At 48.0% G+C, this 27158-nt stretch overlaps 1 protein-coding gene across 3 annotated transcripts in view; it reads left to right on the forward strand.

Annotated features, from left to right (window-relative positions):
• CKAP5 (cytoskeleton associated protein 5) overlaps positions 1 to 27158 on the forward strand; it is a 1593334-nt gene that overhangs the window by 210602 nt on the left and 1355574 nt on the right. For all 3 annotated transcript variants that reach the window (XM_069623197.1, XM_069623199.1, XM_069623198.1), the window contains exons 6-7: positions 9456 to 9588; positions 10151 to 10254. In XM_069623197.1, the coding sequence (XP_069479298.1) occupies positions 9456 to 9588; positions 10151 to 10254 (237 nt within the window). The remainder of the gene's footprint in view (positions 1 to 9455; positions 9589 to 10150; positions 10255 to 27158) is intronic.

The raw sequence follows: 27158 nt of genomic DNA on the forward strand, positions 1-27158 counted from the left end.
TTAAACTGCTCTGTTTTGCTTTCTCCAAAGAGAAGCTGACATTGAGTGAGTCATTCCTTCATTCTGAATGTGGTCTCCGATATTCAGATCTATCAAAAGGTTAATCTTCCTGTCTTTCCCCCACATCCTTCCAAGGCAGAGCAAAGTTTCAATCGGCTGGACACATTGCAGTCCCCCTGCTACTATCTTTCTCTCGCTTTCTTGCATACGAGAGGGGCCAGAAAAGATGACTTTCGTTGGTTATTATGGTGCCTGTGCTGGAAGGGCTGTGACTGAAGTGATCCTGTCATGGTGGATCATCCTATGCATTTCAAAAAGCTATGATCTGCCTGGTAAGGATTTACCTGAAGGTGATCATTCCAACAGAGGCCTGGCTGCTACCTGCTGTGCAACAGAGTCCCTGTTCTGGACATATGCCAGCCAATGGTGTTTGCTTTGCACACATTCACAAAGCATTACTGCTTGGATTCTCTCTTCTGGTCAGTGCCCTTGTTCTGGCAGAGCAATCTTCAGATTTTTCTGATGCAGGTGGTGTCCTTTCTGGCCTCTCATCCAGGTTTCTGTACTGCTTTGGGATTCTTTCGAAGAGGAGGAATCTGTGAGAGGAGGCAGTAAATAGAAAAACAAATGTCTTGCCTCTCGGTAGGTTTATGATGTACGTTCTTCCCACTTATGCCTCCTGACCCTTCCTACTCGCCGCTCTTGTCGGATAGCTCATACACCTTGGTTATGCGGCCCCTCTGCGTCTTAGTACTATGAAGAAAGAGTGGAACTAAGGTCACGGGGCGAGGCACCTCCATGTACATCTCCTGAAGTCCTATATTTTGCCTGGCACATAGAGGTATTGGATGGAGCTGTATTGCACCCCTTGCCAGCTGGCAAATTTCCAGAGAGCTGTGCTGGGGAAATAGACATTCCTCCCACGGATTCTTGATCTTTGATATCTATCGGAACATTAGAGAGGTAAATCATTGTTTCTTCAAACTCCTATGCGTTGAGTTTGGTCTGCTCTGCCCCACTACCACATAGAGAGCCTGGTTAAACCTGTGGGAATCCTTAGATCCTAAGGAAGACCCACCTACATACCCAGACTACAGTGCTTAAGGAACACCCATAATTCTTAAAAGAATGTCGCATACAAATAAGCTGTATAACACTATTTACTCAGGATTCAGATGTTTGTATTCTGGCTGAAAAGCCTAAGACACCATTTTTATACAGACCTGTGAATGGCGTGGACACAAACTGATTCTCGCTCTGTACCGAACTTAGCAGACTAACTGGAGGTTTCAGCAAAGATTTTGATCACGTTTAGTGAGGACAATCTAGAAATATCTCAAGGATAGTAATTTGATCAATACACTCGTTGTATATAGCCCTATTTCAGGTTTCAAAATGAAGTAACAATCACATTTCTTGATCGTTTCCTGTGAAATATCCAATTAAAAGTACAAGTAATGTAAGCAGGTGTCAAAATGTGCACTAACCATTTGTGTCACTTGACTCTTCGCATGTAATAAATACATGGTGTGCTGTGTGCATCTGTAGAACTGAGGTGACCAGTGTACTCTTTTGCTTGACTAGTCACTTACAAATTGAAATTTGTATTCCTGATACAAGTGTAGAATATGTTGAGACACCATTGACTCTAGTAAATATTAGACAACATTTTAGAGCTGAAAATATCTTAAGTGAAACCTCGGCAATTACAATTTGTTCATAATTGGCAAAGATGGTGAATATTTTATGAACTTGCCGGCGACCATCGTGACCTCATAAAATCCTGCACACCATGCACCATTGTGACGCCATGAATATTATTAATCTGTATTTTTCTGATGCAAGATCAGTTCCACCTTTCCCTCAACAATTCTCCCTTACTGTGTTTTTAATTTGGATACTTTCATGATCTATTTCTGCCATAAACATTGGGGTACTAATTGCACTTTATCTTCAAATTTGTACAATTTTGTTTTCTGTTGTTTTGCCTGGGTGATTGGTTTGTCCGATTTAAAGAAGAGTAAGCCAACAGGGGGTCTTCTCAGAGTTGGGAATTGGTGATTGGCAAACTTCCATCTTAGTTATGGTGGGTTTAAAAGAAGGGATAAGGGCTCAAAATAAACATTATTCGTTATTTGGCAAGAATTGATGTAACCCTGGGGGAGACCCTTGTCCTCTTGGTATTGGGTAACCCACTTATTTGTTTAGGTCTGTACTTAACAAGTTGGTAGTGTGACTGAGCAGCCAGACTTGTCTCAAGAGGGGTAAATGTGAGCTGTAGCATTGACATTCACCAATATAAGTATCCAAATAACACTTACACAAGATTTTCTAGTAAAATAATTATTGACCGCGAACTTCTGTGGTCCAAAATGAAAAAATGTAATTGTATTCCAAATCTACTGAGTGCCGTCAAAGATCTCCACACGGACACCAAGATCAAAGTCAGATTAGATTCAAGGGGCACACTATCCAGTCCAATAAGAACTTTTCGTGGAGTCGAGCAGGGCCGCCCTCTAGCCTCGATCATCTTTTTATCTCAGATGTTGGAAACTATTTAGAAGTGATCAACTCGTTTGCACCGAAGATTAATGGGCATCCCATGAACTGGATACTTTACGCAGACCTAGTCCTTTTGGACATGACAACCATAGGTCTACAACGAAAACTACATGCTATGAAGTACGTGGAAGCAAATGGCCTCTGTATCAACCCAAATAAATTTGAGATACTAATACTGCGAGACCTCAGGAGAAATGGTGGCTGGAGAAAGAACCCATTAGGCTGGTTAATGCCACATGATATTTTGAATTGTGTACAAGTTCCTGCCTAAATGATGCCCTATGGACTGAAAAAACAAAAGCCAAATGCAGGCGATTGGCCATACAAGCTTCTATAGGGAATACAAAATTTGGAAAGTTCTCGCTGAGTCCCACACTGAATTTCTACAAACAAAAAATGGTCCCGGCCATGATACATGGAGCGGAATGTGCGTTAGGTTGCAATGTGGTCCTTTGGTCTACCTTGGAGAACATCTTCTGGACAAAGCAAAGCGTTCCCACGGCCTGCATCGGATGCGAACTGGGGTTGGGATCCATAAACGCAAGAATAATCGAACACCCTAAACTTGTATTGAAAAATGATCTCAACCTGTGATTGTGCAATTTGGAATATTCAAGGATTCTGGTGCCGGTCCCAAAGAATCAATTCTAGCTGCATGGGTCGTCTGCTGTGAACAAATCTTGGGTGACCTTGAAATCCCCAGTCATGTTTTTAAAAACGAATCCAGACAGTGTTATATTAAAACTATGGAGACTTGACTGGATAGACACTTGTTCCAAGCGAAGGAAACGTAAGGCCATGCAATCTGTCCCATGTGTCCCATGTGAAGTAAAAAGCATGAACACAATATCAAATTATCTTTAAGTTTTCTGGATAGATACAGAAGGATGCACTTTATGATTTTCAGTCTAAATCTATTCAAAACAAGAGGTCATGCACTTCTGGTCTAGTGATGAACATACAGATCTAAACTGTCGACTGTGTAAAAAACACAAAAGTTTGAAGCACTTAACCTTGTTTTGTCCGGTCCTGCAGGCGAAAGAACTAAACAGTTGGGCCATTTCATAAAAGAAAGTCACTAAATGCTGAAGATTGGTGGTCAAAGTGCTTCAACGAATCTGATGAAAAATTGACAATTGCTTTGACTTTCTTTCTAGAGGCCATTATGAAAATGCTGCAAGATCTAAACACACAATGTAATGCTGTTTCACAATTATCCGTGTAATGAATGAAAAGTTGAAAAATATAAGCACTAGGTGACCAAGAATTAAAAGTAATTCGAACATAATGTTTTTTTTAAATGGAAACCAATGTGATTTAATGCAATTAATGGAAATGATCAAATGTTATTTTTTTAAGGTTTGTAACAGACTAACATAAAGTCAGTTTTACATAAGTGTTCTTTAATAAGGGCAATGTGCAACAATAAAAAATACTTTCTGAGAATCAAGGCAATCAAAGTAGATACTCCTTAGAGATGCTTCATACACACTTCCTACCCACTGAGGTGACTTCACGAACTATGACAGTAATGGCATTTCTATATCACTTTTGTACTTTGTAAAATTCTGAGGTTGGCATAAAGGAAGGTTAAATTAAGGAAAAAAAGGTTAAACATGTTTTCAGACCAATGTATCGCCTATGAGGGACAGTAAGAATCAGTAAATGGACTAGTCTGCAGGGAGCCAGGACATTGAAAGTCAATTGGATCAAAGTATATGGATCTGAGGCACTTCTTGGAGAGCAAAAAGTCTTGCACAAAATTAGAGAGCTTGTTGTAGAAAATCACTGTTGGGTCACAAGCTGTTAAACTTGTGAGAGCTAAAAACCAAATCTAGAATAGCAGCTGCTGCAAGTCTCAACTGAGAAGGGCAGAACTACAGACTAAGGGGCAAGTACCCCAAAGACAGAACAGTACCTTTGGTTCGAAGAAGAGGATCCAGCTGATATGTCTGGTTGCAGTAATGCAGATCCTGTGTTCCTGAACCTCAGCCGTGGGGACATGAGGGAGAATGTCTGCAGGACTCCTGCACAGCAAATCAAAGGTCGGCGGCAGCTACAGGCGTTCTTCGGATCAGCGGCTCTTTGCGGTTTCAGCGCTTGGTAAACCTCACCACTGCGGGCGAGTCTTGGACACCGGTTGGGCTTTCTGCATTCCTTGAGTCCAGTACTCTGGTGTGACTCGAGCTTCGGTCGTCCTGCTTCGGGAGTGTCCTCAGCAGACTCCTGGAGCTTTTGGCCAGCTTACAGACGTTGCACTCGACTACGTATTTTTCGACCCCTGGCACCTTCTTCCAGTAGCAGCAACAAAGTACAGCTAGTTGGCGAAGTTCTTCCAGCAAAGTTCGTCTCAGGGGTTAGTTGGTCCCACTAAACCCAAGGGAATAAGTTTTCCTTTCTGGAGCTTATGTTGATCCGAAAAAGGAGTTTAGGCACAGCAGCAGGGTTTCACCGCGCAGTTCAACCGTCCAGGAGGATGCAGCAAGCTTGGTTCACGGTTTCTTCATCAGGGTGTTCTTACCAGTGGTCGACTGTCTTGAGTCCAAGAAGCCTCTTTTAAGCAGGTTTCTCCCATTCATGCACAGCCTAGCTGTCACTCACACAGCAGGGTGGCTTTCATGCAAGGACAGCCAGCCAATCTGGACTGGGAGCATTCAGGTTGCCTTGGAGACTAAGGACAGGTGAGTTTTGGGCACCTCCCTCCCTCACTTCCTGTCCTTGCAGACCCAATGGAGCCAGAGGTGGGTTTCAGTACTGAAGCCCTCCAAAGGCAAAATGAGCAAAGGGGTCAAACCGGGTTTGGCGTGCTGAGTAAAACCCAAGTAAGACCTCCCAAACAAGAAATGGCAAAAAAGACTGGGGTCATTTTGACACAATCGTCGCCCATGGGTGCTATACTGCAGCAGAGTATTCAGCCTGTGGTAGAAAAGCACAATGGTAGGAAAATTAAACCACTGCCACCAGCCATTTAAAGTAGTGAGGGTAAGATACATGTTACATAAGTAGGAAAAGGGGTTACTAAGTAACCCCCAGCACTCCCCATAAGATTTGGTATGCTGGACCTACAAAGAGAAAAGGTAAGTAAAGTTAATTTCACTTTACTTTTCTTGAACAGTAGTTCTCACAAGAAAAGGTATTTAAACCTCGAGAAATCTAAAGGATTTCTGACACTTCACTGAATGTGTTGTGTGCCACCATACAAAAAGCAGATGCCTTTGAAGTTTCAGACTCCAAACACAAAGGAAACACATAATCCAAATCAGACGAAAAATACATGAGGGGGTGAGAAAAAGGTCTCGCTCACTCCTGGATAGAAATTAAGTGCTAAAGTACATCAAAGGATCTGGGGGTTTCTACGCTTGAAGGGAGTTGGCACAGAAATGAGAATTCTCCTCAACATGTGTACTGTTACACCATTTTAGTTAACAAGCCACACATTCACTATCAATGCTCCCATCCCAAGGATGTTCGCTTGTGTACTTATAATCACCAATAAGGATGATTGTGTGAGACACCTCTGTGAGCCAATGCAAAAGCAAAACAGTGATATGATCCTAATATTTACTTTATTGCGTGAACCGAGGTGGAGCACACCGTAGTGCTTTACAATGAGAGGGGTGTCAATCACATATAATCAAGGGTGAAGGCAACAAAAGTAGCTGCTGAAATGTCAGCAAAGCAAGAGGAACCAAAGGCAGGTGAGCCCAAAGAGGGCTGTCATAGGATTGAACTACATGTGGTACTAATTGTTTCGCATGTTTTACAGATTTAATACCTTGCATCCCCCAGTAATGGTTTTAAGAGTCATGTTTACTTACAGAATTGTTGCTGAAAGAAACGTAAACGGAGTAAAGTGTAATACTAATGTCATTAATGTAAATCTCTTAATGCAAACAAGTATTGGGAATCTATATAAATCAATTCAAATAGTCTTGGGCATTTGCCAATTTCTTGAGGTTATGGTGGAGGTGGTAAAAGCATGCCCACAAACCCTCAACAGAAAATATACAACCCACTAGGGAGAAAGGCCAAGAGATTCTTGCAAGGAAAAGTCTTAATCACACAAAATAATAGGTAGGCCAGCAAAGCACTCTGCTGCTCACGAATGTTCTGCTGAAAAATAGTACATGCAGAAGGTTATAAGGAAACACCTAGTCACTAATGACATCACATATATCCCACACCCCCCCCCGACCCCCGGCTGGTTGGAGGGACCCTTTACATGGGTGTCCTGCTCCATAGGGGATACCAGGCTGCTATTGGTCCCATCCCGTCCTGTCTTCCTTCACGTGGGGTCAGCTGGGCTCCTCCAGGGAATCAAGGCAGAGTTTGCCATTAGTAACTATATAAAACAATGCTTCTGTATCATTGTGGCATGCACCTGGGAAATATTGGGACTGACACAGGGAGGCTTCAGATCATGCTGACCCACACATTCTTCACTCAGTCCATATTGCACTCTCCACACCCAAGGTTTCCACCCTCCCTTAGGACTATAATTTATTCCACCCTGTACTTATTACAAAGTGTCATTATGAAATGAGGTGGAATGGTTGTTCTTAGAGATCTTTTGACCTTTGGGTTTATGGTTGGTGGTATTGGGTCACCTATTATCACAGAATTAAGTTGTCTTGGACTGTGGCAGTTATGGGTGCAATAAGTCTTGGAGGTCTGCTTTTGGCCTGGCTGCGATAAACGAGCACTGCCAGGCACCTTGTACTGTCTCGCGGCCTTGCAGGTCGCATTCCTTCTTAGGATAACACTTTGTAGCAACAGGTATGGAACAAAGGAACGTTTCTTTTAGAGCTAGCAGCGTGGGTCTCAGCAGCGCTTGTGCCTGTTTGGTTTTCTTTGTTGTGTATGTGTTTACCGTGCAGCCATGCAGTGCCGAATGTGTACCATTGCTACAAAAATGACGCTTCCTTATATGTGCACACTAAGTCTATGCATTTATATTTAATAGTGTTCATGCAGAGCTTCTTAGCACCCCCTCCCTCCCCCTCTTAGTTTTGTCAGTTTTAGGTAGTTGGCAAGTCACCAAGTCATACATTTTGAGACATTTACTAGGTGTGGTTCTGAAGTTTTTCCGTCCTTTTTTTGTGGATAATGTGTCATCTGCATAGTTTGTAACAAGTGGCCCCATGTGGTTTTAATCATCAATTGGCCATATAGATGTTCAAGAGGAGCATTGGGAGGCTCGATTCTTCAAGAACTCCACAGGTTATGCAGGGCTCAGAATTTTCACCCAGCACTTGTCCTTGGCCAGTGATGAATGATTTTTTGCAAGCAAAAAACCTGTGCCTTGTATGTGAAAACCTAAGGGGAGTGAGTAAGTGCATGCTTGGCTAGTGGCTTCATATTTTTACACTTGGATCATGGGTTGTAGATTTGAGCTGAAAAGCTTATGGCAATGTAATTCCCTTTCCGTTCAAAAGGATCTTGCATTTTATAAAGTGGTATTTTGGAGTCCACCTTCTTTAAGCCTTCTGCTATGATTCTGTCGATGGCTGCTACGAATTTTGAGTGTGCTAAGATTTTGAGGTCATCCCAGATAGGAGCTATTGTTCATTCTGTACCTCTCATTGGTCTAAAAATGACCTTTTGATTAATTTATTAGACTCTACATGCTCCAAAATGTGGTGATGTACATGGTTTTGTAGAATTTTGGTTGGCTACAGTATCCTTGAAGATGAAAGTTCTGGGTCTTTAGTGGTTTTTATTTTTTAGTGGTTTGATGTACGCAGTCTTGAATGTTTTAGGTACGCTTCATGTTGATTTATCTTGGTTGACTATTTTAAAGGATATGGTGATTCTGCCTCTAAGAAATGTTGTTACTTATTTGTTTAGATATGGAGGTGTTTTTTATCAGGCTGTAAAGTCTTCTCTTGCCTTGGAGTCCCGTGTCGGTGTGATTGGATGACGTTTTTTGGTTCTGTTCACCTCCTTGCGAGGCAATGCCTTTTATTATTCAAAGGTTGTTTGCATGCTGTGGAAGGACAACTGCCCCAAGTCAGATGTTTCATTGCTAAACTGGTCCAGTAGGTTGTGGGTTCTCAATTTAATCAGATTCCTGAAAGAATGTAACGGTTGCTTGGTCTTTGGTTGGAAAAGTCTTAATTGCACAAAAGAATAGGTAGGCCAGAAAAGCACTCTGCTGCTCTCGAATGTTCTGCTGAAAAATAGTACATGCAGAAGGTTGCACAAAGACGTTGACATCGAACCTGTGTTGCTCCATGTCGTCTTGCTTCCAAGTTGAGCATGTTGCCCCTGATCTATCTTCCCGAGACTGGTACTGACCAAGTGCAGAATATAAAGCAATACAATATGATCTTACATCTGGGAACCACCTTGCGGCAAGCAGTGATTTAAGGACATGAGGGGTAGGTGTTCCATGGGACAGTTGGGCCTGAGCTAGAACTACAATGAACATGCGAGAAGGGTGTTAACTTAAATGTGTATTGCCTCTTCAGTTTCTTGGGTTGTTGCTGGGCTCCGGTTGCCTGCAAATAGTTGTAAACCTTCATTTTTGCCAGTCGCTGGCTGCTCTGGTCAACAGGAGCTTAAGGGTTAACAAGACACCAACTGGGGAACAGGAGCTTGGAATAAAGGTCATGGATGTGGGGGAATGGCAAGGGATATTGGAAAGCATGCCGGTGGGCCTTAAAGCCTATAATTTGATGCCAAGATCAGGGGAAAATGGATCTTGGTGAATTGCCAGTCTGTATGCTACCTCATTCTGACCAAAAAAGAATGGACAGATTTTTATCTAGCCCAAGAGCATTTGGTGAAAACGCAACACTAAGCACAAAGTTCCTGAATTGACACAGATTTATTTTTGGAATGTTTAACTTTGACATAGACCACTGCTTTACAATGTGTTTTATTTTTTGCAGTTGAAAGAATTGGAGGAAGAATGGGTGAAGCTTCCCACCACAGCCCCGAAGCAGTCGCGTTTCTTGCGCTCCCAACAGGATTTGAAAGCAAAGTTTGAGCAGCAACAGGCAGCTGGTGGAGATGCAGATGCTGGTATGCCTACCCCAGTTACTTTAATCTGGTCACCTGATGCAGTAAGAACAGGATCATACAGTATCTTGTTTGGCTTGTGTAATCTAACTCTGGGAGCATTGTAAAGCTTAGGTTTACTGTAGTTGACCACCTTCTGATCAAAGTACTAGGGGAACTTTTGCAGTTTGGGTGAAAAGTATATTGAATGTTGCAGGTTCAAGTTGTCCAGTCAGCCAGTTGTCTGTGCTTATTCAAAATCACAATATATTTCATTTGGGGCCTCCTTTGTTGATATATTTAAACTTCAGGGTTCCTGACCTTAGCCACCAGCCTCAGTTTTTGTATCCTCTGAAGAAATGCTCCTGTTTTGGATGTCTGTTACCATTTACAGAGGTATCCCGGGTGATGTTGGTCTACTGCCTCGTTTATGTATCGCTGATTTGATATTGGGCAAACCTAGCTACAAAGCAATCGAGCATTGTACAAGGTGGGGTTCTACAAGACATGCAGAAGTTTAAATAAATTAGTGTGCCTCTGTTCCTAACTGACCCACAAGTTCTCTTTGGCTTCCATGTTGTGCTAGGAGGTGATGAGGAGGAGGAAGCCATGCCTCAGGTGGATGCATACGAGCTGATGAGTGCTGTGGAAATTCTCTCCAAACTTCCCAAAGACTTCTATGAAAAAATTGTAAGTAATTGTAAAAATTCTGCTTCCTTAAAATGCTGCAGAAAATGAATCTTTTATGTGCTTAATACCAGAGGCAGTCTTTAAGGGTGGGGACAGAGATTTGAACCTGTGTTGCTCTGTGTTGTCTTGTTGGCCCTGAGCAATAATCCTGGCCCAATATCTGTCCATTTTACAATCCAACGCATCCTTGAAAGCCCACAGGCTTGTAGCAACAGATTTGTCTACTAGTAACCATACACTTCATGCATTTTCATGCCTCTTACATTGTATTACATGACCACTGTCTTCCCACGTTTATGACAAAATGGGCCACTGTAATACTCTACAGCTAGGTTTTAAAGTTGTCGTTGGTCACAACTTGCGTTATTCGTTTAGCTCCTAACAGTCAGTCACATAGTGCTTTAGTTTGTGTGGGAGTTCAGCAGGCCATGTCGTCAAAGGCATGACTAGCACTGTAACACATGTTGGCAGTTTGTTTTGGATGCAGAATGTGTTATCTTCTATCAGTGACTGTGATTGCTTGCATGGGAACCAAATTTGGTGTGGTATTTAATCAACCATTGTAGGTTTCCTGCACTAGATTGTGGAGCAAGCAGCATGATTGACACTATGTACCCCTAGAGCAACTGAGTGTAAGTGAGGGCTCCAGTGGCATGCAAGACCATATTCAAAATTAATTGCATGTTTGGTAAGCATCACACGGAATGAAATATTAAATTCCGACCATTGTACACAGTCCATGTTAATGGTACATGACCTGTTTTTGACACAGATTACTAATAGAGTAATGTTCTATTTTAGAAGTGTTCCTTTGGTTCTTGGTGATTTTCTATGTCCGCGAATTTGGTGGCTGGCGGACCCAATATAGCGTTAGATGGTCAATGGATCCAAGAAAGAAAATCTTGTATGCTATTCAGTTCACCCTTTGGCCATTAAGTGGGCCTTGTTTCATGTTTTAATTGGTGATCTATCTGACAGTGCCTGCCCCACTGCAGCAGCCATGCCTCTCCCTGCGTGCTGGTGCTAGTCTACCTTGTGATTTTGTAATTCCAGTTCACACGTCCAGACCCATTGCTCATGAAATCACTGTGCCATCCTTTGCTCCATCACCAGCTATATCCTGCTGCCTACTTTGGTCACCACCTTTGTCCTGCTCAAGCCAGCTTCCTGCCAGTGTCCAATCCCTTCTCCAGTTTGCCTGCTTGTGGGATGGTTGCTCTCTGCCTGTTGGCACTGTGGGTCAGTTTTGCCCCAAGGTACTATTTGTGCATTTCTGATAACTAAACCCTGTATATGGATGGCATTTCCATGACTTGAGTGATGGGGACTATTACGGTAGAAAAACAGAAACAGAACCACAGTGTGTCAGGCTTTGGATGAATCCTGGTTGGGAGATGAAAAGTACCAAAACCCAAAATGTCTGCATGTGTTATAAAGGAGCTTTCCGCCTATGGCTTTTCTGCGAGGCCTACACTTAAATAGCGTCTAACTGTTAAATCAAGCACATTATCTCATCTTGGGGGCTGACCAGTGTTGTGCCCTTGTTCTTTGCATAGCTTCTTGTATGTTGCACTGTCCTTTTTTAAGATTACGCAAAACACTCCCCTTTTTGTTTAGTGCCGATAACCGTTTTCAGATCCAAATACCTGAATTTTCTATCCTGGCTGTTTTTGCGTGCAATTTAGCTGAAGTGCAAATCGTGTCCTTCAACTCATTTGTTTCATCTGCAAAACATTGGTATTTTATTTTCACTTCATGAGATGGCAGTCCGATCAACGTTTTTCCCTAAGTTGTCTTTTATTTTTGTTGGTCTGAGGTGGAGAGTTATGTGCATAAAACTGTAAATGAACTTTTGCACATGTTTTCAAGATCATTTTTAATTCCTTGGATTGCTTCCATTTGTTGCTCATTAGGGATAGAACTTTCTCTGGTTGTTTGCCTTTCAGCGCCTTTAGTTCATGCCAGATTGATACTGCCAGGATTGCCTTCATGCTGCCTGTATGTTTCTGCTTTTTGCTTAGTTGTGCTCTTCTTGGGCCCCACCAGGAGTTCTGGCTTCGTTAGAAACCGTTTTGCTAGGAAGGGGTCTTAAGATAGTTTTTAGGAATGTATGCGCCAAAAGCTCCAATGTAATCAATTTGTTGTGCCGGTTGCGCTTAAGTTGTTAGCAAGTTTATTCCTCGTGACAGTGCTCTGCTCCAATTCATCAAATGTCATATAGCAGGATTGAAACTTCAGCAGCCAGGAGCAGGATCCGTGTGACAAGTGCCAGTCGCACCAGCTCTGTATGTGTTTGTTCGGCTGTGTTTGGTCTCTGTATAAGCTCCCCTCTGCCACCCGCCCCATACTAATAGCTAAAGGTTGGATAAGGAAGCAGACTTAAAGCTCTGCGGGGAAGATTGATGACACCTATTCTACTGTACGCCTGCGCACACTAAAAGGCCCAAGTTAGAGACAAAGTCCTCTGGCTCAAAGACAGATTTTCCACACTCGGTGGGGATGGAGTGGTCCTGCTGAGGACACTATTTCACATATTGCAACACTTTGTTAATCTATATGGGCAGCTGTTTTGCACAACCCACTGAAAGCTTTGTAACCATCTAACGGTGAGGCAGCAGTAGCAGAGAAGCCTGGCTTCTCCAGCATGGGGTCTGGCATGGATTCACATGCTCATGAATATTCCCCGTCGTCAGGCTGGGAATCCTCGGTAAAGAAAAAACCAGTATCAGTTTCGGATTTTTACCGCACGTTCATGTGTTGGGATCCTCGTGCTATTGCTCTCGAGCGTTAGTGCTAATTTTTCGCGCTTTTACAAAAAACTTTGATTCTTTCGCTTAAAAGAGCCTCAAGCTCCACCGATCCTACATCCGATCAACGGGGACCCGTGTCGGATTCATCTGTGCCCCTCAAGGGTGAAGATTTCGTCGAGCTACACTTCGGAGGACTCCAGAAGCTTCTCAGGCCCTGTCTCGGAGATGGCCCAGGAGAAGGGAAGCTCGACGCCCGGAAAGCTGTTCAGGGTCTGCCCTGGATGCCAGCTGCAGAACGTCTTCAAGGAGGACGAACACTCTTTCTGCCTTTACTGCCTTCATGAGGACAAGACGCACGTGGAGAAGGACTGTGCGTTTTGCGGCAACATGTCGGAACGGACCATGAAGGACCGCCATCAACGTCTCGCCAACTGGCTGGAGGGTAAGAGCCCGTCTGGCGAGAAGAAGAAGAAATCCGAGCGGTCTTCTAAGACCTTTGAGGGCGCCCCGGCGACGGGGGCCCAACATAAGGCCAAGCACCGCGAGTCCGCTGGCACCGGGAGCGCCGAACGGTCGGGCTCTGCGGGCGCCAGGCAGGGCGCACCCTCCCCGGCACCATCAACCACGAGCCAACGCTCTGGGTCGGGTAAGAGGAAGGCCGAGCACCCGGCGAAGCTCCTGGAGAGGCCCCGGTCGAGCTCTAAGGCAGAGGAGGAGCGTGGCAGTGCCCCCTCCCTCAAGGATAAGGCGGTGAGCGCACCTAAGGTGGTGAAGGCCTTGATCCATCCGGCCAAGCCCTCTATCGAAACGGTCGCGGCGGCCCTGGCTCAGCCTGTGGTGGCTGCACCAGTGGTGGCGACCTCAGGGCCCAGAATCTCCCTGCCTCCTCGGAGGGAGTCTTCCTTTGTGCCCATCGATAGGACCCCCGTGAAACCCTCCGTGGGGAAGAAGAAGGGGGGGCAGGGCGTCGTCGTAGAGTCGGCCTCAACCTCAGAAGAGGAACTGATCGAGGTCTTAAGCCACGGCCTAGGCGTGGAAGAAGGCCAGCCCGTCGGAATGGACCCCGACGCAGGTGACGACGACGACATCGTCGAGGAGACCGACGGGGCCCCTGCTCGCCCGTCGGATTCCCCTCTGCCAGCGCCGCAAGACAACTCGGCGGCCATTTTGTTGGCCATACAGTCCTTATGCTCCGAGATAAGGACGAGGCTACCGTTACCGACGGAGGAACCTCTCCCGTCGGGGGATCCAGAACCGGGACCTTCTGGTGTTCCCCCTACCAAGAAAAGAAGGATCCATCCACCACCTCCTTTTCAACCGTCGCGCCCCTTCCAGCCCTCCTCCCCGTCCACCCGAGGGGATGATACGGGGACTGACACGGCAGCGACGGGTACGGACGACGAGGCATACGACGAGGATTTTCCGTCGTCGCCTCCCACCAGGGCCTCTCCGCCCGACGAGATCGGATCTTTCCACTCCATGATCTCCAGGGCTTCCGAGCTTTTCCAACTCTGCCCTGAGGAGAAGAAAAAAAAAAGGAAGGCTTCCTTTATCAGCGGCGCGAGGCCAAGAGGAAGACGGTCCTCGCAGTGCCTCTGTTGGACGACATTTGGGATGAGGGCCTTTCCCTCCTCAAGAACCCTTCCACGACGCCAGCTAGAAGAGACCGGTACGAGAAAAAGTACCGGGTCCCGGACACGGCCCCCCTATGCCTCCGGGCGCAGCCTACCCCGGACTCCGTCGTCTCCGCGGCAGCCAGGAAGAAAGCGGGGGGGGGGTGTGGCCTCCACATCGACTTCCCCGCCGGACGGCGAGGGAAAGAAATTGGATACTATGGGGCGTAGAGTCATCTCGTCGGCAGCGACGACGATTAAAGCGGCCAACGCCTTGGCTATCGTGGCCCGCTACGACAGGGAGCTCTGGTACAAGATGGCTCCTCTGCTGGATTTTCTGCCGGACGACAAGAGGGCGGAGGCCCTTGAGATCCTGCAGGAAGGTGAGGTGGCCTCGGACCACGCCATCACCGTGGCGACGGACATCGCCGACACTGTATTCCGCCAGCTGGGCAACGGCGTTTGCCTTCGACGTCGTGGATGGCTCAAAGCTACGGACTTCCGGCAGGACGTCCAGACCAGAGTCCTGGACATGCCCTTCGACGGGAACAACCTGTTTGGGAAGACAGTGGACGATTCCCTTCAGGCCATCAAGGCGGATACTGAGACGGCCCGGGCCCTTGGAGTCCTGCAACGACGGACGCCCTTTCGGAGCGGCGGAGGCAAGGGCGCCTCCAAAGGTTCCGGCGGCGGTTTCGCTTCCTACCGTCAAGCGGCCCGCTCGTCGTCGCAAGAGGCCTACAGAGGACGAGGCAAGTCTAGCGGACCCCGCCGTCGTCGCCAAGGAGGTCAAGGCGGCAAGGCCGCGTCCAAGCAGGATTGAACCGGCCTTGGGGTCGGGTCCCCACCGAAGCACCCCGGTGGGAGGCCGGCTGGCGGGCTTCGTCAGCGTGTGGGAGTCCATCTCCACCGACCGTTGGGTGCTGGACGCCCTGGCCCGGGGCCACGCGCTCGAGTTTCAAAGAAGGTGCCCGCGCGTCCCCCCCGTGGCCAGGAAAGAACTTCACGTCCCTCAACTTCTCCTGGAGGTAAAGGCGATGCTCAGAAAGGGCGCCATCGAACTCGTCCCAAAGAGGCTTCGGGGCTCCGGAGTCTACTCGAGATACTTCCTCGTGAAGAAGAAGACGGGAGGATGGCGCCCCATCCTGGACCTGCGACGTCTGAACAAGTTCATCAAGGCGCAGAAGTTCCGGATGGTCACCCTCCAGCACGTCCTGGGTCAGCTGGAGGAAGGAGACTTCCTATCGTCGTTGGATTTGGAGGATGCCTACTTCCACATTCCCATCCTAAAGGGGCACCGCAAATTCCTCAGATTCGTGGTCCAAGGGCGTCATTACCAGTTCAAAGCCCTTCCCTTCGGACTACGGTCGGCACCCAGGGTATTCACCAAGTGCCTTGCACCGGTGGCGGCGCAGCTGCGCCGCGAGGGGATCCACGTCTACCCCTACCTGGACGACTGGCTCATCCGCGCCAAGACGAGGGAGCTCGCCGTGGTCCACACGGCAAGGACCGTCCAACTCCTCACGGACCTGGGATTCTCCGTGAACTACGCCAAATCCCACCTGGTGCCCGCGCAAGTCGCACTGTTTCTGGGAGCGAGGCTCGACACAGTGTCCCTTCTGGCCTCCCCGTCGGAGGAGAGGACCAGGACCATCTTGGGCAAGGTGCAACGGATGTTGGTGGCCGACGCGGCCAAAGTGAGATCCATCAAGTCCCTCCTCGGGATGATGTCTTCCTGCATCTACCTCATTCCCATGTGCAGGCTCCGGATGCGCCCGTTGCAAGAATTCCTGGATGCGCGCTGGATCCAGACGACGGGCAGCTTCGAGGAAAGGATCAAGCTCGACGAGAGTTTCCGACGAGCGATACGGTGGTGGGGCACCCGCGCGCATCTGACGGCGGGCATGGACTTCCAGACCCCAGCCCACCAGGAGACTGTGACCACGGATGCCTCCCTGGAAGGGTGGGGAGCGCACACCGAAAATCTGCACGCAAGGGGACTCTGGCTCCCGACGGAGAAGTCCCTACATATCAACGTCCTGGAGCTCCGTGCAGTGTTTTGGGCCCTCAGGTCCTTCCTTCCGTCCCTCAAGGGCAAGGTGGTGAGGATCTTCACCGACAACACCACCACCATGTTTTACATCAGGAAACAGGGCGGAACCAGGTCCCCAGCGCTGTCCAAGGAGGCGCAGGACCTGTGGCATTGGGCCGTCGCCCAAGGGATTTTTTTCTGGTGCCGTTTCATCTGGCAGGGATAAAAAACACCATCGCCGACTCACTCAGCAGGGAGCTGCGCTCGTGCCACGAGTGGGAACTACGGCAGGATCTGGTGGATCGCCTCTTCCGACGGTGGGGCACACCCCAGATCGACCTGTTCGCGACGGCGACGAACGCCAAGTGCCGGAGGTTCGCCAGCAGGTTTCCCCAGACGAGGAGCATGGGCGATGCTTTCTCGTTCCCCTGGGAGGGCCTGTTCCTCTACGTGTTCCCTCCCTTGCCTCTGCTAATCCGGCTCGTCAACCAGCTCAAGAGGTCACGGTGCAGGATGATCCTCGTCGCACCTGCGTGGCCGAGGCAGATATGGTTCCCGGACCTTCTGGACTTGTCAGCGTCCCCGCCGATCAAGCTGCCGGCGGACGCGGATCTACTCTCCAGTGAAGGAGGCGCCATCCTCCACCACGACCCGAAGTCGCTGAACTTGCAGGCCTGGCTCCTGCAGCACTAGAGTTTGGAGGATACGACATACCGGCCGATTGCAGAGAGGTTCTTGCAAAGGCCAGGGCGTCCTCGACTCTTAAATGCTATGGACACAAATGGAAGAGGTTCTCTGTCTGGTGCCACGCACAGAAGATTAACCCTCTACGGATTACGGCTCCCCAAGTACTGCCGTACCTGCTGACGCTGGCCAAAGCTGGTCTGGCACATGCGTCCATCAAGATTCATCTTGCTGCGATCTCCCGATACACCAGAACCACGGGCCGGACGTCCTTGTGGTCTCATCGTCTGGTGAAAGAGTTCATGAAGGGACTGTTCAGATCGTTCCCGCCGGTGAAGGCTCCGGCCCCGGCGTGGGAGCTCAACGTGGTGCTGACCAAGCTCATGGGACCTCCGTTCGAGCCTCTGCACTCGGCCCCGTTGAAGTTTCTATCGTGGAAAACAGCTTTTCTTGTGGCCATCACCTCCGCACGACGAGTGGTAGAGATCCAGGCCCTTTCCTGCAAGGCCCCGTACTTGACTTTCCACGACACGAGGGTAGTGCTCAGGACGCACCCCTCCTTCATGCCCAAGGTACCGTCGGACTTCCATCTCAACGAACCCTTGGTGTTGCCTGTGTTCTTCCCGTCGCCTTCGTCGCCGGCTGAGAGGACTTTGCACTCGCTGGATGTAGCTAGAGCGCTGAAGTTCTACGTGGACCGCACGAAGGGTTTTCGGAAGACGTCACAACTCTTTGTGAACTTTGGACCTGTCAATCAGGGGAAGGCTCTCTCGAAGGCTTCCATCTCCAGATGGCTCTCCGGCTGTATCATGTGCTGTCACCGGTTGGCAAACCGACCGCTGCCTGGCCGTCCGAGAGCCCATTCCACCAGAGCGATCGCGGCTACCACGGCGTTCCTATCTGGTGTGCCCCTGCTGGACATATGCAGGGCTGCTACGTGGAGGTCGACGCACACCTTCACGAAATTCTACTGCGTCGACCGGGATTCCAGGGAGGAGTCCAGGGTCGGCCAAGCAGTGCTGCGCAACCTGTTCGCCTGAGGTGAGCCTGGTGAGGAGGTAAGATGCTTAATGTTGAGTTGATGTGATGCTTAATGTTGAGCCTTTGCCACCTCCCGTGGTTGTGCATGTGTGTACTGCTATGTATTCTTTATTCATGAGCATGTGAATCCATGCCAGACCCCATGCTGGAGAAGGAACAAGTTACTTACCTGTAACTGTTGTTCTCCAGCATGGGTCTGGCATGGATTCACATGCGAACCCTCCCGCCTACCCCTCTGCGGCTCTTCACTTGGTCATACTGCCACTTCACGTGCTTCCAAATCTGAAGATGGCTGCCAGAGGCGGTGCTTAGGTAGAGGGCAGTCATTGGCTGTGGTCAGTATGACGCAGAGACCAGTGATTGGTTATTACTACGAAAGACAGATCAGAAACGAAACTGATACTGGTTTTTTCTTTACCGAGGATTCCCAGCCTGACGACGGGGAATATTCATGAGCATGTGAATCCATGCCAGACCCATGCTGGAGAACAACAGTTACAGGTAAGTAACTTGTTCCTTAGTTGCAGGAATACAGTTATCCCAGTGTTTATAAAAGGAAACATCACAAACTGGTATATTGAAAAATATACACTTTATTGAAATTGCATATGGAATTCAGTGTGACGAATAAGTACTTTGGGTTGAACGTAACACCTAGTAAAGAGACAGTGAAATGTATTGAAATAGCAATGGTTATTTAAGACCTAACCCACTCTGAACACTAAACTGTAAGATCACTGTTCGATAATAAATTGTACATAATAGGCTAAGGAGAGGGTAGAAATGAGGGGGCTTAGCTCTTGGCGCTCTCAAACCCCTCGTTTGATAAGAAAAAGCCTTGCTCAGAAGTCAGCCCTGAAAGACATGATTTAAAGTTATTTTATGTGGTCCAGTCCCCTGGTCTGCCTGAAAAGACCTTAGTAACTTTTAAGGCCCTTCTCTACCTTTTTAATGGCCTAAATGCGCAAATGAGCCCCAATTGGATGTGTGCATAGATATCTTTGAATTAGTATCAATTCAGAGTCTGGTCCAGTAGTTAAGACCGTGATGAATTCAAAACCATGCATAGAAGAAAGTTTACTTGTGCACCTGCCCATATTTCACAAGTTCTCAGGCTTTGTCTGAGCTAATACAAATCAATATATTTGAAATAAACAATTGTGCGGAATCAACATTCTAATATTCCCATCAATGCTAGCGATTGTTTATACATTATTCTGATGACCTAATGCCAGAGTGTATAAGGAAGCTGGTGGAAGGGTAGGGGACAACAGAGGGGTGGTGGTGGAGGGGGGAGGGGTTAGGGGAGGTCGAAAGCAGAAGATGCATGCTAATCCAATGTTCAATAGTTTTTATCTAATTCTAAATGTTAGTATGAAAAAAAACTCATTGCATACCTTTGATGAAGAATTAACATATCGATCAATTGACGTGTTTCCAGTTTGCTTGTTAAGTGCTTTAGAAAGCTACCTGCTTATAGGCAAACGCCTTTAAACTCTGGCATGTTAGTCATCAAATATTTGTTTTTGAACAAAGCATAGATTAAAGGTGACAAATGTACATCTTGGCTATCATTTGGTGCTTGTACCCAATGTTTGTCTGTGTATTGGGTCGTTCTGTCCAATTATTCAAAATTCATTTGCGGTAAGTGAAAATTGGCCACCAATCGATAGTGAAGATTTGGATAAGTCTTTGAAATTGATTTGTTTCTCTGACAAAGCTCACCTTTCTATATTGGTGAATGCATATATTGATGAAGCTCAATTGGCTGAAAAGAATCTCTTCTTGAAAATCTTGTTCCCCTAGAATTGAAAAATTGATTGGTGCCATTTGTAATATTGGCTCAGTATTTGATTGATCTTGGGTGCTCAGAGCTTACCTGAAGTAGGGATGAATGCTTCAGCTTTTTTTTTTTTAAATGTTGCATCGTTGGGTCTGTTCGTGTTTCACGCCATTTTGGATTTTACCTATTTGTGTTGGTTCATGCCGTCCTAATACTTATGACGTCTTATGTGAAGTACCAGTTGGCTGTAAACGGAAGTCATCTAGAAAGATTATTCAATATCATGTACCATCATATATTTTGGCTGCAGCCTTTCCATTTCATATCCTGCGATGGCATTAAAATAGTCTAAAGGTAAAATCTAAATGGTTGGCGAAACACAGCACTGTATGTTTATAAATGTATACCTCTGTGTATATGCTTTCCTCTTAGTGTCACTGCCAGAAGCTAAACTGCCATATCGAAAAGCATTGGAAAGAGCAGGCATCTCTGCTTTTTTGCTTTATTTGTGTGGCCAGGCAGCTATGGTATCAATGATTCTGTGCAGTGCCTTTTCAAAATGGTTGTTATGGAATGCAGATTCCCATTCTTTGCAACCCTGAGACGAGGAATTACCACTTCCAGTGAAGTTGTATGGCTTCCCAGCATCTAAAAGTGCTGCAAAGGCAGGGAGGTTCAGGCTCGATTTAAGGCTAGTGTTTGGGAGTTTTGCTAAAGTACACCTACGGTAGGACTAGGGAAGACTCGCTCTTAGATGTACAGGGCTTCAATTCTTAGGTTTGGCCTAAACTACCCTAAAAGTTTGGTAGCATTGGCTGAGCAGGAAGGCAGGCTTAGTCAAGGAGAGAGAAGGGCTTGTTAGGGAGAATTCTCTGTTTAGGCTGAATTTCCTAACCTAGTGAGTCCCTGAGCAGCTTTGCTGGATTTTTGGGGTTTATTTTTTTCTCCTGCCAAGAGTGAGACTCTTTTACCCTCACACTTGGGCATGATCTGAGTGTGTTTCTTTGACTCTAGATGTGTTTAATGGGCTATGGGGTCTTTTACCCCATAGGGCTTCATGTGTTTTTGTGATGTGTTACACAGCACCCTCAGTGCAGTAACACAGGGGTGTCATAGTGACCCCCCAGTGTAGACTCCATATCCTGGGACTGACTACTGTCTCCCAGGGCATGTAAAGTCACCATTGACTTTACTAGTCTTAAATTCTGAACAGAACCAGTACAAACCATCTTGTGGACGTACTGGCTGGGGCAATTCAGTTGCCCCAGGGCCTGTTAGTCGAGGGGGCACGTCTCCGTCCCCCCTGATCGAGATTTGGTTGGTGGCAGTGGATACTATTTTTTTTTTTTATATTCAACCGCAAATATTTCTCTATGGGATTTTCCCATTGTTCGAGGCTACTATCTTTATTTATTTAATTACAATAGCCTCGAACATACCGGCGGTTAATTTAATTAATATTAATTCTCCGGTTGGTATTTTTTGCCAAAACTCAGTTCTAAAATGGCGTTTGTGTTCTCTTCTGTGACTCCAACCCAAGTCGAGCCCTTTCTTCCACTTTTTGGCGGGCTTCTCCACAGAAGCCCTCCAAAGTGTTGCCACTCTGTCTGGGGTACTTAGGAGGGGTTGAGGGGGGATTTAGGCACCCTGGACTGAGTTGCCTAGGCAACTCAAGTCGCACTCCGTCCTGATTGACCCAAGTGGTGAGCCGGCCGGCTCACCACTTAGCATGTTTGAGTGACAGCTAGGCTGAGTGAATGGGGGTTTTCTGCATAAAAGCAGGGCTTTGGGGACTGGAACTTCAGAAGTCGCCACAGGCCCTAAGAATCCGATGAGGGAGAAGCTGAGCCGACCTGCCACGACGACACCACCGGTGGAGCCCTGCTGGACCGTCTCACCACTTTTCCCAACGACAGAGATCTCCCGCCGGAGAGTCTTCTTCCTTTGACTCTTAGAGAGAACAGAGCACAAAGGAAAGATGAAGGTCGTTGCACTGCCAGGGAAGAAACCAGCAGCAGAGTTTTCCGGTTAAAGGTAGTACCCTTTAATTCGCGGTCGTGGTAAAAAGTGGTATCCCGGTTGCCGGGGTGCTTGGCACGGGCAAGGCGGCCACGAGGTACGTTGGGAAGGCGAAAAGACGGTGAAACTGTTTTTCCCCACCAGTCAAAGGAAGAAGACTCTCCAGCGGGAGATCTCCTCTGTCGTTGGGAAATGTGGTGAGACGGTCCAGCAGGGCTCCACCGGTGGTGTCGTCGTGGCAGGTCGGCTCAGCTTCTCCCTTGTCGGATTCTTAGGTCCTGTGGCGACTTCTGAAGTTCCAGTCCCCAAACCCCGTACAGTCGGTAGCAAGGGAAGCCAGGCGGGACACGGTACCTTAAGTGGGAAGGATCCTCCAGCGGTGGCAGTTGTTCCTGGTAGTGGGTGCAAGTTGCGTTGTCGTCCAGGGGAAGAGAAGATCTCGACTTGGAGGAAAGATGAAGGTCGTTGCACTACCAGGGAAGAAACCAGCCACAGTGTTTTCTGGTTAAAGGTGGTACCTTTGTTTTGCGGTCGTGGTAAAACGTGGTATCCTGGTTGCTGGGGTGCTTGGCACAGGCAAGGCGGCCACGAGGTACGTCGGGAAGGCGAAAAGACGGTGAAACTGGTTATCCCCACCAGTCAAAGGAAGAAGACTCTCCGGCGGGAGATCTCCTCTGTCGTTGGGAAAAGTGGTGAGATGGTCCAGCAGGGCTCCACCGGTGGTGTCGTCGTGGCAGGTCGGCTCAGCTTCTCCCTTGTCGGATTCTTGGGTCCTGTGGCGACTTCTGAAGTTCCAGTCCCCAAAGCCCTGCTTTTATGCAGAAAATCCCCATTCACTCAGCCTAGCTGTCACTCAAACACACCACTTGGGCCAATCAGGACGGAGTGCGACGTGAGTTGCCTAGGCAACTCAGTCCAGGGTGCCTAAATCCCCCCTCAACCCCTCCTAAGTACCCCAGACAGAGTGGCACCACTTTGGAGGGATTCAGAAGAGAACGCCATTTTAGAACCGAGTTTTGGCAAAAAATACCAACCGGAGAATTAATATTAAATAAACTGGCGGTATGTTCGAGACTATCGTAATTAAATATAGTAGCCTCGAACAATGGGAAAATCCCATAGAGAAATATTTGAGGTTGAATATAAAAAGTATTATCCACTGCCACCAGCCAAAACTCGATCAGGGGGGACGGAGACGTGCCCCCTCGACTAACAGACCCCGTGGCAATTGAATTGCCACAGCCAGTACGTCCACAATATGATGGTTTGTACTGGTTCTGTTCAGAATTCAAGACTAGTAAAGTCAATGGTGACTTTACATGCTCTGGGAGACAGTAGTCAGTCCCAGGGTATGGAGTCTATACTGGGGGGGTCACTATGACACCCCTGTGTTGTTGCACTGAGGGTGCTGTGTAACACACATCACAAAAACACATGAAGCCCTATGGGGTAAAAGACCCCATAGCTCATTAAACACATCTAGAGTCAAAGAAACACACTCAAATCATGCTCAAGAGTGAGGGTAAAAGAGTCTCACTCTTGGCAGGAGAAAAAAATAAACCCCAAAAATCCAGCAAAGCTGCTGGGGGATTCACTAGGTTAGGAAATTCAGCCTAAACAGAGAATTCTCCCTAACACACACTCGGTGGCACCGAAAGGATGGCTTCTCGGTAGAAGCCCGCCAAAAGGACGAAAAAAGGATCCCTGACCTGGGTTAGGAGTTTAGAGAAAGACACGAGAAAGAAGTTAAATGAAAGTTCTGACAAAACCTACCAGAGCAAAGTTAATATTAAAATGCACCAGCGCTATGTTGGAGCTTGTCAGAAAAAGTGGTAGCCTCGAACAATGGGAAAATCCCATAGGGAAATAATCGCGGTCGAATATTTATGGTAGTAACCACTGCCACCAGCCATAAACTTTTGAGAGAGGGACTGTAGGGTACCCTCTCGAAAATGAACATGGGGGGGGGACTATTAACCCCTTCCAGTACCTCCATAGAAAGATGGGTTGTACTGGTTTAGTTCATAGGATTTGACTAGTAAAGTCAATGGGGACTTCACATGCCTTGGGAGACAGTAGTCAGTCCCAGCGTATAGTGTCTGTTTGGGGGTCGCTATGACACCCCTGTGTCACTGCACTGAGGGTGCTGTGTAACACATGTGAATAAAGATGGTTCCTATGGGGGTGAGAAAGATCCCATAAGCATTAAACACAAAAATAGCCTGGTACATACATAGCAAAAATGCCTAAGAGTGGGGAAAAAGAGTCTCACTCTTAGTAGGTAAAAAGAAACAAACCCTTGAAATCCAGCAAAGCTGCTGGGGGACTCTCTAGGTAAGGGGAATTAGCCATAAAATAAGAATTCTCCCCAACAGTGGTCCCAGGACCGCAACCTGCGGACGGGCAAGCCCTTCTGGTCCCCTGTTCCGCAGGTGACTATTACCACAGACTCCTCCCTCGAGGGCTGGGGAGCCACCCTGGCTGATCTCGGTCCACGGCACGTTGACCCGTCGGACATCAATTGGCTGGAACTGAGTGCCATCTGGTTAGCGCTCAGCCTTCCTCCCACGTCTCAAGGGAAGGGTTGTCCTCATCCAGACGGACAACTCGACCAGTATGTACTAAATCAACAAACGGGGGTGAACCAGGTCCCTGGCCCTGTGCTGGCCATCAACATGGGGGAAATGGGCCTTGAACGAGATTGTCCTCTCGGCAGTCCATCTCCTCTGGGAATCCAACCTGGAAGCGCAGCAGGTTGGGAGTGGACAACTACGAGTGGCAGCGGAACGACCTGGTTGCACAAGAGATCCTTCACAGATGGGGCTTCCCCCAGGTGGATCTCTTTGCCACCAGGCACAACAAGAAGTGCCCCCAGTTTGCCACCTGGCAGGGCCAGGGCAAAGGCTCCCGGTGCGACGTCCTATGGATCCAGTGGAGCGGCATGTCAGCCTACTCCCTCCCGTCCACTCCACTGATTCACGTAATTTTGATAGATCTGTGGTGGCCAGCCAGGCCATGGTTCTCGGAGCTGCTCAGCCTCTCGGAGGTCTCTCCAGACCACCCCCGACAGGCCCAGCACGTCTTCTGAGACAACATGGGGGCAGGGTTGTCCACCCCACACCCTCAAGCTGGCCCTCACAGCGTGGTTCCTGAGCAGGTGACGTTCAGTCACCTCAACCTCTCTGAGGCTAATCTGGAAATCGTACAAGGGGCTAGGAGCAAGGTTACCAGAGCCCAGTTTAAAGGTAAATGGACCAGGTTCTTCCACTGGGCCCACTCAAAGGATATCGACCTGCTGGCTTGTTCACTGGACGACATACTGTCGTCCTTGGCGCACCTCGCCAACTCGGGAGTGCAGGTGGACACCTGCCGCACATAGCTCTCAGCCATTGGGGCCTATAGGAATTCGGAGGAGGGGGGGGGGGGTATTCTCCTCCAACCCGATTGTCAGGAGACACCTGGCTGGACTCGCTAGACTCTACCCGCCCATCAGGAAGCCATACCCCGTGCAGGATTTGAACCTAGTCTTGGGCGCCCCTGCGCACAAGCTGTTTAAGTCTATGGCATCCGTGTACATCTGGCTAGTCACCATCAAGACGGCCCTACTAGTCGGCATGACTTCGCTCGCAGGGTCAGCAATATCCAACCGTTAGTGGCCTCAGAGCCGTACACTACCTTTCACAAGGATAAGGTGGTCCTGCGGGCCCATCCGGCATTTCTACCTAAAGTGCCATCAGCCTTTCACCTAAACAATGAGATCTTCCTTCCCACATACTTTGCTGACCCGAAGGACGAGCCTCAGAGTTCTGCACTGCCTAGATGTCGGGCGTACCCTGAAATTCTACATGGACAGGACCAAGGGCTTTTGCAAGTCAGATGCCCTATTCAACACTTTTGGAGGCGCCAGGCCAGGCTATCAGACCTCAAGTCTCAATTTCTCCCTGGATGGTCTCTGTATCAAGGAAGCGTACGAGGGCCAGCATAGACCCCTTCTCGCGAACATGCAGGCCCACATGGTCAGGGCAAAGGCAACGGCCATCGCTTTTCAGCGCCATGTCCCCTGGCAGGTCATAAGAACGGCAGCCACATGGGCCACGCCTTCGGCTTTCTGCAAGCATTAATGTTTGGATGCCGGCTCCAGGTCAGATGTGGCTTTCGGGCAGGTGTTTCTTCGGAACCTGTTTGCTTAAGGAGGGTCTCCTCTCCACCCTGGGGCTACATTCAGTTGTAATCGCCCATGCAGTATTGAGGAAAGGGGACGGGACATGAGAGTAATTATAAGTTACTCATCGTAGTGACTAACGTACTCTTAGTCCATAGTCCCCTTTCCTCCATACGTCCCACCATCCTCCGCCCTAATAATCGGGTTTCATTAGGCCATGGTAAATCTATTGTCGACGCGTCTTTTGGGACTGAGGTGTGGCGCCGGAGGGTGCAATCGGCAGCACATGCTGCCAGGGCCAAGCCTCCGCTCGCCTCTAGAATAAGCTTTTTCTGGTGAAAAAGGTTGTCTCCCGTCCCCCGTGAGGGATGCCCATGCAGTATGGAGGAAAGGTGAGTAACTTATAATTTTCTCTCGGTGTGATCCTGGCAAGTATAGAGGACCCTCCTGGGCAGGGCCAACATTCATTTTCACCCCTAGTGTTCCCAGTCACGAATTGCACGGGCCATCCGGAGTACTGCCCCACAGAAGAATGTGTGAAATTCTTTGCTATGCCCTGTTGATGTGCACTACAGGTTACTCACCCTAAATTGTTTGTGTTTTTGTGGTGTTTATGGTGTGTGGAGAGTTTATCTGTGGTGGGTTAGTGTGATATTAAGGCAAATGTAATGTAGATGTATGACTTCGGTGTTGTGCATTCCATTTTTTAAACTGTTTTGGTGGGGGATTCGTGTGTAGATGTGTTGGGTAGGGTGGTATGTAGAATTATTTTCAGGCCGTTACCATACCTTCCACGAATGACAAATGGGCACAACTCTTT

Source organism: Ambystoma mexicanum, chromosome 11 (genome assembly GCF_040938575.1).
Source record: "Ambystoma mexicanum isolate Mex_15411 chromosome 11, UKY_AmexF1_1, whole genome shotgun sequence".
NCBI lineage: Eukaryota > Metazoa > Chordata > Amphibia > Caudata > Ambystomatidae > Ambystoma > Ambystoma mexicanum.